This window comes from Drosophila gunungcola, unplaced genomic scaffold, assembly GCF_025200985.1.
Source record: "Drosophila gunungcola strain Sukarami unplaced genomic scaffold, Dgunungcola_SK_2 000081F, whole genome shotgun sequence".
In the NCBI taxonomy this organism is placed as follows: Eukaryota; Metazoa; Arthropoda; class Insecta; order Diptera; family Drosophilidae; genus Drosophila; species Drosophila gunungcola.
Window position 1 is genome coordinate 293,033 of NW_026453243.1, and position 16,194 is coordinate 309,226.

Below are 16,194 nucleotides of genomic sequence, written 5' to 3' on the forward strand. Positions count from 1 at the left end.
GTAGCTGAGGCGCTTTGTCTTTCTTCTGACAGAAATTGCAGCTTCTGATATGGTTGTTGTTGCACTTGTAATGGTTGTTGCTGTTGCAGTTGCAACTTTTGTTGCTGTTGCATTTTGGTTTTGGTTTTTTGCTGCACGCAGAGCACGCATTTCCAGCGTGAAATGTAATTTCTGCGCTAGAGGAATTTCAATTGTGTTGGTGAGGCCCGAAGGGGCATATGCGCGGGAGGCGTTGTTCCCAGTCTCCAACTCAAACTTAGTTACACTCTAAAAAATATTTGAAAAGAATAACACAACAAAAAACAAAAAAAAACGGCACTAAATAGAGTACTTTATAAAATTTTGAAAAATTCGGAATTCGGACTTTATACTTTAATTTTTATTTATTTCCTCTATGAACTCTTTTACAAAAATATAATTGTATCAATAATATAATAATAGTAATGCAGTAAAACTAGAAACTTAAGCTAAAAACATAATTTGTTTTTAACATAGTAAAGTAGGAATCTACGCATTTTAGAGTTCTTAACTATGTCAAGTTGTTTGAACTATTCTCAGATCTGCCCTGATTGACGTTATAAACAATCAAAGGTTACTGTAATTTTTAAATTTAAATATTTTTGTAAAATTTTCGTGTCATTTATATTTTTGCCCTGTGTATTCATGTGTATAATTTGGTTTTCCTTTTGCCGTTGCAACTCCCGCAACTGCAGCTCAGAAACTCAGAAATAAATGGATGGATGATGGGCCAAGTCAGTCGTGGTCTTCCGTCTGCAGTCTTCAGTATTCAGCCTTTAGTCTTCGCATTGGCTTAGACCCGGTTCAGTTTTGGCGTTCGTCAGTTTGCCAGTTTGTCAGTCACTCAGTCATTCAGTCAGTGAAACGTACGACGCTCACGCAGAGCACGCAGCTCGAATTGTCTTCGCTCGATTCTTCGCCCCTTTTCTGCAGTCTGTAGTCTTCGGTCTTCCGTCTCCAGTCTTCAGTCCACAATCTAAAGTCTACAGTCTACAGTCTTCGCTTTTGCGGCATTCCTTCCGCAGCCCCAGCTTCCACTTTTCTTCTCCTGTTTCTCGTTTCTGTGCACTTCTTTTAATGTTAGTTGAACTTGGAGGCCACAGCAAATTGCAGCTCTTCCACACAATTTCCAAGACGTCAAAATCTATTGTTGGCTCTTGCAGATTTGGATTTTGTGCGGGAGTCTTTTTCCAGCCTGTTCTTCCTGTTCTTCTGGCTGTTTCAAATCGAAATAAGAGAAGAAGAGCAGCGATCTCTTTGATCTTGATAAGCAAATCAAAGTGGAGCATGAGAAGAATGGCGAGCGGACATTTGCAGGGCGGTAGATATTTGTGTCACGATATGCGTATCCCAGAATCTGCCGCTTTCAGTTTTCTAAAATTGTTTTCCAACATTTTCATAAATTTTCAAAGTTGTTTTCTTTTTTTATTTCTTTATTTCTCATAGTCTACAAAATGATCTTGATTTCATAAAAGTATGCTGTAATATTTAGTCATTTTATAAATTCGTTCTGTGTAATCCGCATATATACTAAACATCGTAGATGAACTTTAAATCAATATTACATATATAGAAAAATTGTTTTAAACATGCAATGATCTTCCATACCTGGGCTCCCTTAAATATAACCATTCCCAATGGTATTATTAAAAAATTACCATTTTATGTGCTGGATAACCCCAGGCAGGAGATGTCGATAAGGATGATTACAAACAGGCAACAAGCGGCCAACACGAAACGAATCAAAGGACCAAAGGGAACCCAAAAAAATTGCCAAAATGTTTTTAATTTATTTATATCCGGATATGTGCATATGTATGGGCATTTATATATGTGTATATATGTTCTCATGTAGGTATATCGACACTTTGTGAGACGCGTGCCTGCAAATACATAGCGGCAAATTTGCTCCTTTTGGGCACGTTCCAGCTGGCTTCAAACTTTCAGCTTTCAGCTCTTAGCCTTGCTCTGCACTGCCCTGCCCCTCATTTATGTTAATTATTTGCCACCGCTAATTATGTGACCAGACCCTCTTTAGAGGGTTAAGGACTCGCCGACCCGCCAACGGGGTAAATCGAGCAATTTTCATGGCAATTTCTGCGTAATTCGCTCGCCCAGTCGCATGTCTGGCGACAAATGCCGGAATCTATAAAATAAATAATAAAATAATGTGCGCACCCTCTAAAGACACAGCAAAAAAAAAAAAAGGGAGGGAGTGTTCTTCTGCACTGGTACTGTCGCTACTGTAACTATATAATTATTGTAATTATTTTAATTGCACCACCAAGAAGGCAGCAACAACAACAAATAAATAAAAACGGAAAACGCAAGGCAAAGCGAAAAATAAAATATGTAAACAAGGATCGAAAGCGACGGAATAGACACGGAGAAAATGCATATGAATTTTAATTGAAATAATGAAAAAGTTCAGTGGGTTCGTTAAGGAAAGGGTTAAAAAACTTCTGGGAACTGGAGGGAATGTTAAGAAAATTTATATACTTGCTTAAATTTAAGTTTCTTTAAAATAATACATGCATACAACTGAAAAGTTCTATATATTATATAGCATATTCAACATCTATTTAAATAATATAACATTAATATGATTTTAATTTTACTTTACTAGATTCGAGTCAAGCAATAGCAAGGCCTTTTAAAATCGTAAAATATTTCAATGTATAGAAAATAAGAAGCGCAAAAAATATTAATTGTATAACAAAACTTATAAAGTTATTTCAGTTCTCACTGTAGAGTTATTTTTTAAATTTGTTAAAAACTTCTTGGGTGAAAGGACTCCCCATATTTTGTATAAACAATCCACCAATATGCCAACTGAATTCGAGCATTGATACGAAACCCGATAATTTTGTATTGGCTTCCCGGCAGATTCTCTTCGGCAGGCGCAAGTTCAATATCTTCTGGCTGCCCCACTCTGCTATTTTGTGGTTGGGGCCAACTGAGAGGTGCCCTGCAACTGGTCAAACCACAATAACTGCAGGTCCAAGACCTGCCCAAAAAATAAAGGAAAAAAAAAAAAAGAAAAACAGGCAGCAGATAAAGGAAAGAGGCTATAAGCAAAAACTGCTGTTCCAACTGCTGTCGGTTGGTCCGTTGGTCCGGCTGTCCGATTGTCCATAAGTCTGTTTGTCCGGTTGTCCGGTTGTCCGGTTGTCCGCTTGTCCACATGTCGGTTTGTCCGTAAGTCTGCATGTCCGTTTGTCCGTCCGTGGAGTGTCTGTTGCTGCTGGCTACTCTTTTGGTGCCCTTTTTTTCCGGTGGTCCTGCCACTCGCGCCTCTTTTTGTTCTCGACTTCTCGACTCCTTTTTGGACCGCAATCAATGTGAAGTTGGCAATGTTTTTTTCTTCTGTTCCTTTATTATTTTTTCCCATTTCCTTCTTTTTTTTTTTTTTACTGCTGGCCATTGTTGTCTTTACTGGCCCCGTTGTGTTGTGTGTGGTCAGTTTTGGTTTGCTGCCGCTGCTGTTTTTGGGTCCCCGAGTTGATTACTTAATTCTATTGATGACGTTTTGACTGATTGCCTTATGAGCTTTCACTTTTTGTGCTGTGCGGACTGAGCTGTGCTGCTCAGTTATTAACTGGTGCCGCTCTTATGAATTATTCATGCAACAACCACAAGGCGCACACTTTGTTGCCGCCTTGCTGAACTTTTTGCTCGGCTCGATGTCCGCTGCTCTGGGACTTCATCAGGCGATCGGATCCGATGCGATGCGATGCAATGCGATGCAATGCGATCGGATCGGATCTAAGCGGACGGTCTTGGTCTTGGGTATCCGCTGGGTCTCTGCTCTCGTTAAACGTTTCAATTGACATTGCTGATTACACTGGCCAGCAGGGATTTTGGTTTTGATTTATCGGAAGGATAACTTTTCAAAATTGACTTAAACTTCTCTTAGTGATTTATTAAATCAATTAACAGATTTTCTAGGAAAATGGTCACTCAATTATAATTTTCGTTAGGGTGCAAGGTCACACTGCGTATATTGTGTGCATCGTTTGGTTAAATAATATAAATAAGATATTGAAATTAACCATTTTTTCAAGTGAATTTTACTGCATTAAAAAATTTACTTAAAAATGCTGTTTTCATAGCAAGAAAAAGAAAACCACATTTCATATATAGGGCCATCATTTATTGCCATTGACATTTTTTGATTGCATTTCTCCTCAATTTTGCCGGGGAGTGTTTACCGCTAGATGACTTTATTAACGCCACTGGTGGTGGCAACATCATCATCATCGTCGGCCAGCGTCTTGCAATCAAAGTCGCCGACAAAAGTTCCATGCTCATGGACATACAGTGTACAGTATATACAGTCACACTCATACGTATATGGCGGGCATGATTTAGTGTCAGGCACGGCGAATTCCTTCACACCTGCTAAAGTCTCGCTGTCATGTCAAAAATGTCGAAAATGCAACAGCTCTCTGGCTCTCTCTCTCTCTTTCTTCCTCCTCGGATGTCTCTTTCTTTCCCAAGCGGAGTGATACCTGATAATGATGTGACAAAACAGCGGTCGAGATTTTTGCCCGCAGGCGAATTGAGGTGCATCCAAAAGGAGATGGCAAAAAAGTAGCAACCGCCTGAGGAGGAGTTGCAAAAAAAAAAATAAGAAAAGAAAAAAAAACTACTGAAAGGGGTTTCCAAGGGGTATACTACAAAGCCCCTTCCTCCTCGTAGTTGACTGTCATTAACGTGATTTTGTTGCGTTATTACGCGTGCGCAGCGGCTGAAAAAAAGATATATAAAAAAAAAGTACCAGGAGGTGTGGAGTGGTTTTGGATGCTGCCTCTACCAACTACTACCTGTGTACTACCTCTCCTTTTGAGATATCGCCTGCCAACGTTAAGCTAAAGTGACATTTTGACAGCGATGCGTGATAAACGACGAAAAAATGGCCACATGGCCTTTGTTGTGGGTTATTTCTGAACTGATCAGGGGAACTTGCCTTGTTTTAGCCTTTCATTTTTGGGAGAAAAAATTATAAGAAAGTTAGTTTAACGTTTAGGAAGTAACTAGTTTTAAGCATATTAAATTTAGTTTAAAGTTAGTAGATTAGGTTTTAAAATGATATCTTAAATATTAAAAACATTTTTTCTTTTCAAACCCAACGAAGGATTTTATTTTAATTAATTTTATTTTAATTTTAGGTTCTTAAGACTTAATATCATCACAATATTAGGAATTTATTATTAACCTAATGTTGGGTTTGCGGTGGTATATTCAATAAAAATTAATAATTTAATTAAACAATTTTTTCTGTTAAATCCTTTATTTGTTTATTGGTAACCCAAAGAAGGATTTATGTGTTAACAGGTTATTGTTAATTGTGGTATACTTGATTTAATATCGTGTATACTAGCCGCACCCGCACAGTAAGATCCCCACCCTCAATGAAACCCCCATTCACCGCTTCTGATTTTAACCCCTGTGCGCCTGACAATGCGTCCGCTGGAGTCTCATAAAAATGTTCGATGCCAGGCAAATAAAAAACTATAAAAACCTCCGGAGCACAAACATGCCGAGACAACTTGAGAGGTGGGTGGGGTGGGGTGGGGTTTGGATTGGGATGTGAAGTGATAGAAGGGGGGCTATAAGGGGTTAAAGGGGGCCTGACACGAGCACACACAGTGGTCGCGTTTTAAAACGCGAACAAAACGCGTGGGCGCACAATAGAGTTGTTGCTGTTACTGTTTTCGATGTTGTAGGCTTTTTTTTTTCTTTTTTTTTTTTTTTTCATTTTTCTGTTGCTCGGCTGACTTGAGAGTTTGACTGCGCCGCTGGATTTTGACATTTTCTAACACGCGCCTGCCAAGCGGCATAAAAATTGACATATTATAATGTCATGGCGTCCCCGATTTGCGCCACTGCGTCCAACGAACATGCCAGCGAAGGCAGCCAAAATAAACAGCGGGAAAATCTCTCAAACCGTCAACAACGGAGGCTGCGTGGGTGGGCGGCAATGGAAATCCGGGGCGGTGCGGGGCGTGGCTGGGTCCGCTACACGGAAAATCGAAGGCGCAGGCGCACACACGTATTCGCAAAGTTTTGTTAGAGTTTTGTTTATTGTCGTTTTGTTTTGACACAGTTGTCGTTTAGCTCTGAAGTTTCCTCTTCTAAGAATCGTATTTCTTTCAGTCCTGTAACATGATGGTTATTATTAACTTTAATTAATAATTCTTTTAATAAAAAATTAGTACATAATTTAAATTAAAAAACTTATTTTAACAAATAAAAAAAAGGTTTTGAATATATTTTTTATATTTACTAAATAGAAAAGAGGTTTTAAATAAAGTTTTAAATATTTAATTCCTGCTAAATAAATAATAAATATTTAAATATTAGTAGTTATGGTAGCAACAGCAGTTAACATTTAGTGACACTTCAGCAAGTTCTAATAATTAAATAGATCTCCATATTTATTTTACTAAAGTTTTAAAGGTTTAAAGTGCAACAGTTTAATTTTTGGAAACTTTAAGCTTTGAAGAATATTTATAAATATTACATATTTTATGAGTAAAAGGAAACACATTTCACTTTCCGTATCGGCTGTCAGTATTTCGTGTCGATAATTTCTGTGACAAAACTGTGTCGGACAGCTCTCAACCCACAAGTTTCTTGGGACCGCAGCTCACGCACTTTTTTCCAGAAATTTTTTTTGCAAATTTTTGTTGTTGTCTGTTTTTGTTCATTTTTTTGTAGTCGGGACAGAAACCACAATTGAGCCTCTCAGTTGAGTTCAGTTGTTGTCTTTATCAGATTGTTGCAATTTTCTGTTGTTCAATGTTTTGCAGTTGTTGTTACTGCTATTTCTGTTGTTGTTGTTGCACAGCCCGCACTCTCTATGGAAAGATCTTTATCAGGCTTTATAGGTACGCTTTGGTTTTACCCCCAACGAAAGCAACAAACATGGCAGAAAAACATGTAATGAAAATTATGACAAGCCAAAATCCACAATAAGCGAAAAAGAGAGAGCGATAGATGCACAAAAAGAAATAAGGATCATTTTTTCAATTTAAAATGTAGCAGATTTGGTTTTGGATTAACTGAAACTCAGCTAATTAGATTTAAATTGTATACTGTGTGACTAAGCAGCCAAACACTAGGACTATGTGACCGCTTGTCTTGCAGAATTAATTGCACTTTTAGAGCTAAACGTTTAACGTTTTTAGATAAGCTCTACAAATTTTAAAATAATAATCAATACACTATGAGTAATCCTATAACAAAATCATTAGGCGCAACTTAAAAAAGTTACAAAAAATATAACTTTTTTCTCCGTGTAAAATTGGAGAAGAAAAATTGTAATACGAAAAATGTATAATTCAATGGAAAATTGCGCCCACACACGCCTTACTAACAATTGTTGTTGGTTGTTTGGATTTTGGCCTTATCGCGGAGCGGAAAGCGTTGTTGTTCAATGTTGTCAAAGTTGTTGCTCTGGTTGTTGATATTTTGGTTGTTGCTTTCTGTATGTATGCTGAATTCTTTTCATATTTGATTTCTCCTTCCACCCGATGGTGATGGATTTGCTATTGCAATTTGATGTTTGACCAGATCTTGATGACGGTTTTTTTTTTGGTCCGAACCATTAGGAATTTTCCATAAAAAATGAAAGAGTGTTGAGGTCGCATTGGGTTCAAGTGGGAAAAATTTTTCTCATTACATTATAGATTTGAGATAATGAAATAAAATCACTAAACACTTATTTTATTGTAACACTTTTTAAATCTGCTGTAGTAGGTCCATGCTTTTGATTAATAAAAGCTAAACAATTTCAAATGAAATGATTTATTCTATGGAATTACCATTTTTAAAATGATGCTTAAATCAGTGTGTAACTTTCTTGCTTGAAAAAAAGCGCTAAATAAATTCCAGAGATCTGCAGTTTTGCAGTGACATAAAATGTCTGTTAACGAACGATCTAGTTTAATTTGCCATTTCCCAGGTCATTTACCAATCACGACATAAAAATTGGATTAAATACGCATTTTTCTCTCTCTATCCGTTGGATCGTGAATCGATTGATGATCATTACAAATTATACTTGCCATTCACGATCGCAGTTCTGTGGCTTTCCTGGAAATATAATTACCATGATTTCTAACCGTCTTTTAATTGAATTAAATACGAACAAGCGATCGCTGCATAATAATAAATTGCCGTCGATTGACGATCGTTAGCAGTCGGCAAAAGCGAAAGTTGCGTTAGCCAAATTGGCCAAGATCGGATCATGGAGCTCCTTCCTCTGCTTGATGTCGCTATATCGCTGTCTCTTTCTCTACATATATCTCTCCCTCTCTATTTCTCTCTCTTTCCTTTTCTAAGTGATCTCTGTCGCCGGTAGTCGGTCGTCCTGCTCAGTTGTTGCTGTAAATTAAGATCGTGCGATTAGCGCTGACAGCAAGCTAGTGATCGGGCAATCGGTCGATCGGTTAACCAATCGGCAAGATCGCGGGCTATCGATCGCGGGTCTATGGGAGAGCTTTCTACATTTTTAATGAGCATTTCATCTGCACCATCGATCGTGAGCCGGCGGCATTTCTCTCTCTCTCTCTTTCTTTCTCTCTCTTTCCATTTCTATCCATCCATTCATCTCCATCCCGGTTGATCGGAGTTCATCCATCCACAAAATCGGAAAAACCACAATACCTGTCCCAACTGTCGTGTGGGTGGGCCTTCTCTGCTGTCTCTGTTATCGGGGAATTTTTAAACCCCCAAAGAAATGGAAAGGCTAAGCATCAAACTAAAAAAAACCTAATTTTTGCTAAAATGTAATTTTCTTACTTGATAATCGAAGAGTATATCAGAATTGATGGAACATAGGAAATTGGGTGAGGGAAGTATTTGAATCCTAAATTGCTAACATATTCTTGCTCAACTGCAATGGCAATTACCTTGTATGAAAAAATTGATCTTTTGAACAAGAGCAAACGAAATGGGATTAACTTTTATGAACCTGAAAAATATTTATTTGTCGCAAAAAAAAATAAAAATAAAATATATATATTTCTAACCACTTTAAAATTTATTGATAATGTCGGGCGTTTACTTCTGTTTTTACATTTTTACTTGTCTTTCTATAAATGTTTGTACTTAATTATACATAACTGCTCCATGCTCTTGTCAGCTTCTAAAAATATTTTATGTTATTAAAAAAGTATTATAAAGTTATAAATTATACAAAACAAAAAAAAAGTGTTTAATTCCTTAAAAAGTCATTGATGTTGATTAAATATTTAGTCAGTTTCGTGTGTTTGAGTGCTCTTGAAAATTCTTTAGTAAATGTAGTGTTTAAAATAGTATTTCTTGACTGTTATCAGTACTCCAGCCTTTTAAAATTCCCCATTTATGATTGTTTTGAGTGGTAAAAATAAATGTGTGCATAATGTATGAGTGTTCAAGTAGCCTTTCAACCTTTTCTATTCTATTTAGGGTATTGCCAGTTTCGTTTTGCCAGCATCTTCTTGGGCAGCCCGAGGTTGTTGTTTCTGTTGTTATCGCTGTTGCTTATGTTGTTGTTGTCGTTGTTGTTCATGTTGCTGTTGTCGTTGTTGTTTTTGGGTTTGTGCGGGTGCGGATACCTTGGCCAGGTCGCCCTCTTGTTGTTGTTGTTTTTGTATTTTTGCTGTGTTTTTCTCGACCGATCGTTGTCGTCGTCGTTTTGTAAGTCCCCAGTTCCACGTTCCAAGTTCCCAGTTTTTGGTTTTCAGGTCCCCCAATCCTCTCCGGACTCCTTTTAGCCTGTCCGTGAGTGTATGTTGTTGGTCCGTTGTTAATTTGCGTTTTGTTGCATTTGTTGTTGCTGTTGCATCGGTTGTTGTTGGCTGGCTGGCAAATTGTTACACGCGTTGCCTGCTTTGATGTCTTTATGGGTTTTGAATTTAGTGTTGGCCTGCCCCGCACAATCGTGACTGCCAGTCGTTGGACGGGGGAGGATCGGGGGGTTTGCCACGAGGAAGAGTTCACTGTACACAGAAAAAAAAAAAAACAATATATACTTCTAGACCTTCACTTTCCAGATTCAAAGATAAATTGTACTTGGAATGAAAGCCCCTAAAAATTATTGGTAATTCAAAAAGTTCGTTTTTCGGGCCAGTATGAAATTTGATTCTAATAAGACACACAGTCAAAGAATTACTGTTTTATGCAGCTGAGGTTCTAAATTATTTTTCCCAGTTTGATTTTTGAAATTGGCCACAAATACATTTTTATAGCTGAAATGCCAATCAATTGGAAATTTGATGACGAATTCTATGAGGTATGACATTCAAACATTTTACCCTTATTACCCAGGGGTTTGATACAAAAATCGTCTACCTTTAGAATTTGTTGATGAATATTTCTTTCAGTGTAGCTTTGACTATCTACCTCATCCACCAACTCCCCCTCAGAAGACATAATCAAATGTGGACAAAATTATTGAGCAATTTAGTTGTACTTTATGGAGCAATTGCTTTGGTTTAGGGAAACTTACAGGAGGTTGGCATGAGGATTTGGGATCTTGGATCCGAAATTTTGCCGTTGGTGTTGATGCCCCGAAAAGTCTGCGGCATCACCATCATCATCATCATGGTCCAGATGATCATCCTGGGCCGCGTTTACTTTATGTTTATGCGGTAAATGGCATTAATGGATTTATAGATTCACGTTCCAGAGGTGCCTCGATTTTTCCCCTCATCGCCTCCCTGGATTCAGCTTGTTTGCGCTTAGTTTTGATTAGGATTTATGGCGATTTATGGCAGGCCTTTGGGTGAAACGAGGGGCTGCGGAAGAACTCTTTTCCAAGGCGTATTTTCTGCAATGGCAGGCCCACTAAAACGGCATCAATCATGATGGAAGGTGCACTAAATGTTGGTAATTATGTTGGGGCAAACAAAAACAGCAAAAAGGTTACTTCAATGGAGGCATCAATCAGACATATTGGAAAAAACATACATTTTTATAAGTAAAGATTAAACAATTTAAAAGTCGTTTCAAAAATAAACCTAACCTTCTTTGTCCCATAATAAATCTGTAGCTTAAAAACCTTTCACTCTTCAACCTTCAAAAATATCCTAAGCATAAGGCTCATCACCTTTCAATCAATCACTCTACCCCAGCCAACGGCATTTAGTGTCGATCACAGTTTATCCAGTCAACCATTAAAGAAGACTATCTCTCTGTTGCTAAGTATTTATTAAATTCAGAACATAATTTCTAAGTATAATTACAGAGCCATCTTTCCTGCAAGTCAATCAATCAATCGTGTTCTCAAATTTGATAGAACATCTCTTTTGTCCTTGGGGTCAATAAAGCTCATTAGCAAAGTTCAATCATCGTGGGCCCCAATCAAAATGAATGCATCCATTTATGTCAATCAGGGATTGCTGACCTTTTGTAGTGTTTGCTTTTTAGCCGCAAATGGTCACCCACACGAGCGTTTTGATTGATAGTTGCATTGAGATGGCCAATCCCTCGAGACCATGACAAAGTAGTTTGTTGTCCATTATCTCGTTCTCCTCATTTTTTTTGTAGGTTCTCCTCTCCTTTTTTAAGGAACGTCCCTATTTCAACTCGGCCGTGCCCTGTCTTAGGGCATTTAAATTTGCGGATAACCTTTCTAAAGGTATTTTAAATTATTTTTACAACAAAACTGACTTTATTCGAACGTGTTTCCTAAAGTATATATAAGAAGATTTTAAAAATTCTAAAAAACAATTGAGGCCCTAAATAAACTCTTTATTAAATATTTTTGTAAAGGTAAAAGTAAAAATTTCTTTTTATATTATATTTACCATATCACCTTTAACTTTGAAAAAATATTGGGAAGTAACTAGGACTAATTTAAAAAGAAAACTAAATTGCCTTGAATGTAATATTTACTTAAGGAAATTTTTAAAAATTTGAACTAAGGTCTGCATACTAAATTCTAAACTATTGATTTAAATCTTTATATTTTGAAGTGTTACATTACTTATTACATAGTTTTTTATACTTATTCCTATAAAATGAAAATCTGCAGAGCATGGAGCACTTCGGTTTTTATGCCAAACCTCTTTTATTTTCCCTTTTTCTTTACTTGTGCTGGACGATTTTGCCCTTTGGCCAAAAACTGTCGCAACTCATCAATATTCATTCACTGGCCGTGGCCAAGACTCGTCGCTGCAACTATTATTCACGCCTAGGCAACGGGTTCCCATCCGAGGAGTTTTACTGAAAGTCCAACTCCTAGATGGCTCGACATCCTCCACATTTTCCCAAGTTTTCCCTTTTCCCCACTATTCCCTTGCGCCACTATGACGTTAAGCCAGAGCAATGAATGCTTTTAGCTGAAAACTGAGTAATTGAGTGACAATTAAGTTATTTCTAGACGAACAAGCCGCGATCGTCGTCGTTCGGTCCTTGGTTCTCCAGTCCACTGGTTGACCAGTCTTCTTTTTCCCTCCGACTCGCTGGTTTTTTTTATATATTTTCTTTTTATGAAATATTGCCAAGTTCATATCTCAATTATGAGTGCCGACGCTGCTAGGAATACAGTGGTTGACAGGATGGCGAATGAGGAATCAAAACTATTTGAACAATTTTATTTATTTCAAATATTTGTTTAGTTACGAATAAAGTCATATCGTTATTTTGAAAGGCTTTTAGATGGAATAAATTCATTTACAATTAAAAAAATCGGGAATGGTAAATAGATTTACAATTAAATGCAATTCATGAATTCATAAGTTTGAATTTTAAGGATTTCACATTTAAAACATTTTAAAGTATACTTAAAAATTTTGTAAGAAAAATCAAAAAATTAGCATGGTGTTAATGTTTTTAATTCATAAAATATACTTTTTCTGGTCAACAGAATATAAAGGTATTACAATTATGTTTAAACATTTACTCATATTATTAAAAATTTTTAAAATAATTTTATTTTAATTCAAAAATGAAATAATTTTTTCAAACTAAATTTCGGATATTTTACCACTGTGGCTGCTGCACTTTGTGCCCCTCACCAGCGCCTCTATGAGTGAGATTAATCGCAGCTTTGACAGGCGCAGCGTTTGCTGCTGCATTTCGGTTTTCTTGCCGTTTCCATGATTAAGCATTGCGGGGCGGCCTGCAAAGGAGAGGGCTGTGCAGCGGTTAGGGGCGTGGCAGACCGCTGGCTGCCTTTGACATTATCACCAAAAGTGCCGACCGAGCAGGCGCGGAGCCGTCGTCAAGTTGAGTCGAGTCAATCACCGACAAACTCCTCCTGCCCCACACATCATCAACAGTAAAACGAAATCAGTTGTAAAGGGCAAGAACAACTTCGGTTCTTCCTGGGTTTTTTTTTCCGTCTAGAATTTAATTTGTCTTATTGTTGTTTTTTTAGTTGAGTTTTTGTTTTCGGTTGGTCGTTGTCTTTTGATGTTCGAGTCCTGAGATTTGGTGAACTTTAACATCGCTTATGTCAAATTATGTCTTCATTTTGCCCAGTTGAGGGCGTGGCGCCTTGGGGTCTGTAACCATACTCATCCCTCCCCACACTTTGCTGCTGATTTTTCCATTCTCTTCGCTGATTTATGGGCAAAAATGCATTTGGCGGCGGCTTGTTTTTGTTTACGTTTTACCGCGCTGACAAAACGATGCAATTTTTTTTTACTTCTCTTGAAATATTACGCATACGCAGCGTGTGCGCGGGGTGGGCGGTATTATGACAAATTGCACAAGAGCCGCGCGCGAACTTGAGAAAACAAATGCGATAGGAAAACATGCAAAAAGCACAAAAGGGGAAAAAAAAATGTAAAAAGAAAAAAAATAAGAGTACACACAGAGAAAAACAGACGCCGAACGATATGAAAAGCGTAGCCGACAACAGCAACAAAGTGCAGGAAGCGTTTAGTGAAGAATGGTGGGTGGAGGGGGGTATGTGGGGTGGTGTTGGGGCTATGGGGATGGATCGGAATCAGAAGGGTGATGTGGTAGGCGGGCGGTGGAAGCGTGTGCGTATGCATTTGACGCTGCCAACGCGTCGCCGCTGATTGTTGTTGTCGCTGTCGCATTACATAAGCCGCATATCGTTTCCGCCACAGCGCCCACACACACACACATGCACACAAATACACCCGCACAGTGGGTCAAGGGGTGATCGGCAAGCAAATGATATACAATGAAAAGGAATGGGGGAGGACTGGCAGAAATATAAACGGAAATGCAACTATAGTTTTATTTAAATTAAATAAAATAAAATATTGGCACTTAGCTAAATGATAATAAAAATCTAAATATTTTAAAACTATAAGTAAAATCAATGCATATCATAAATAATTGGGAAAGTTAATTTAAAAATATACTTAAGGTTTTATTTATTTGTTATTTTCTTTTTGAAACTTACATCATCGAAATCATTATTAATACAATTAATTTCAATTTAGTTTCAATTTAGATATTAAATATGTCTAAATGCCTAATTTAATACCTCATTTTTTAAGTAATTTTTTCCTAAATGTACATGGTATTCAAATTTTTATTTTAAATTAAATAAAAGACATAAAATTTATACTAAAAAAAAGTTACAAAAAGTAAATATTTTAATATAAAAAACTCTGTGCGATCGCCACTTAATGTTCAATGCCATCCACTGTACGGCAGTGGGGATAAAAGAAGAAGCACCAAAAGCCAAAGAGGAGGAAGCAGAGTCCGTGTGCATTCTCCAATCCTCACATTTTTTCCCCCTTTTTTTGTATTCTTTCGCTTTTTTGCATTCTCCCACAGTTTTTGTGCACTCGTTCTCTTCGCTGTGTTCTCGTTTTCGTTCGCATATCGGCCCTCTCTGCGATCTACCCTCCCGCTCGCACTTGCACTCCCACTCGGCGATCGCATTGCGCATTGCGTTGCGCATCAGAACAACGTTCGACCTTGACAGTGAAAATTCAATGGCAGCGACGCCGCTGCCGCAGTCTCCGTCGCAGTCGACGTCGGCAGCGACGCGTTTGCAATTGACGAGCGCAAATTGTTGTTATATATATATATATGTATACATATATATATATATAAAATGACACATACATACACAAATATATATATGTATAAATATCTGAATGCGTACAGTAAAAGATCGGATATTTTAAGGGACTCTTTGGTTATCATTTAATCATAATTTGTTAAACGCAGTTGGCCTTAGGTTCGTAAATAACAAATTTAAACAAGTTTTTGTATCCTTTTTTTTGATTTGATTTGATTCCCCCTAAACAAATAAAATGCCGCTTTTATTTAATTTCCTAAGACATTAATATGAGCATTTTTTATATTAAAAATTTTCTATACCATATATTCTTTAAATTCTTCTTATTTTTAACAAAATTATATAAAACAACATTTATTTCTCACCATAAAAAGATTGCCAAAAATGCTTACCTTGAAAAAAATGATTGACTGTAGTTTTATTTTAAGCTTAAATCAATTAGTTTCACATTTTTTCACATTCTAAATTTTCTTATTTCCGTGGCCTTACTGTACGCTATGTGTAGGTATGTATTTGGTTCCTGCACTAGTTTTTGCAATTTGTAGAACTCAAACATTTTGCGTATGTTACCGTCTGAATGACCGATTGTTTGTTATTTTTATTGCTCTTGCTGTTGTTGTTTTAGGTGCATTCGCCGCACGACCTTGAACATTGTAGTTTTTTCTCGCAATTGGCAGCGTGCGCACATAAAATAAACAAACACACGGTCGCACATGTGTGCAGATCGGCACAGATATGTAAATCGGCCTGTAGATATATCTATTTACATACTTAGAAAGTCTTTGCCTTTTACACTTTTCTCGATCGCAGAAAATCGCAATTGAATGTCATGGATGCGCAACTTTATCGAAAAAAAAGATTTTTTAAAGAAATTTTAAACTGTTGGAATCATTTATTTAACATCTTTTAAAATACTATTCATGACACTTTATTTTTTAACATAACAAATTCTTAAAAAAAACCGTTCACAACAGGACAATACAGAGCTTCTACAAAAACGTTTCGTTAATACTTACCAAATTGAAAAAAAAAAAAAAAAAATTAAATAAATAGTTTAAAATTGCAGGTTGTTCATTATTTTGAATGTATAATTATCTTAACAAAAACGTTGATAGCCAAACCTTAACCCCTTGTGACCGTAGACCACTTGTACCCTTTTCCCATTCCTTGCG

General features: G+C 37.0%; 1 protein-coding gene across 1 annotated transcript; it reads right to left on the reverse strand.

Annotated features, from left to right (window-relative positions):
- Positions 1 to 9,278: 9,278 nt before the first annotated feature.
- On the reverse strand, positions 9,279 to 10,707 carry LOC128264856 (uncharacterized). The gene is made up of 2 exons (XM_053000573.1): positions 10,517 to 10,707; positions 9,279 to 10,007 (listed from the first exon to the last, which is right to left on the reverse strand). The coding sequence occupies exons 1-2, from the start codon at positions 10,626 to 10,628 to the stop codon at positions 9,574 to 9,576; spliced, it is 546 nt and encodes a 181-aa protein (XP_052856533.1). The 5' UTR covers positions 10,629 to 10,707; the 3' UTR covers positions 9,279 to 9,573.
- Between the last annotated feature and the right edge of the window lie 5,487 nt (positions 10,708 to 16,194).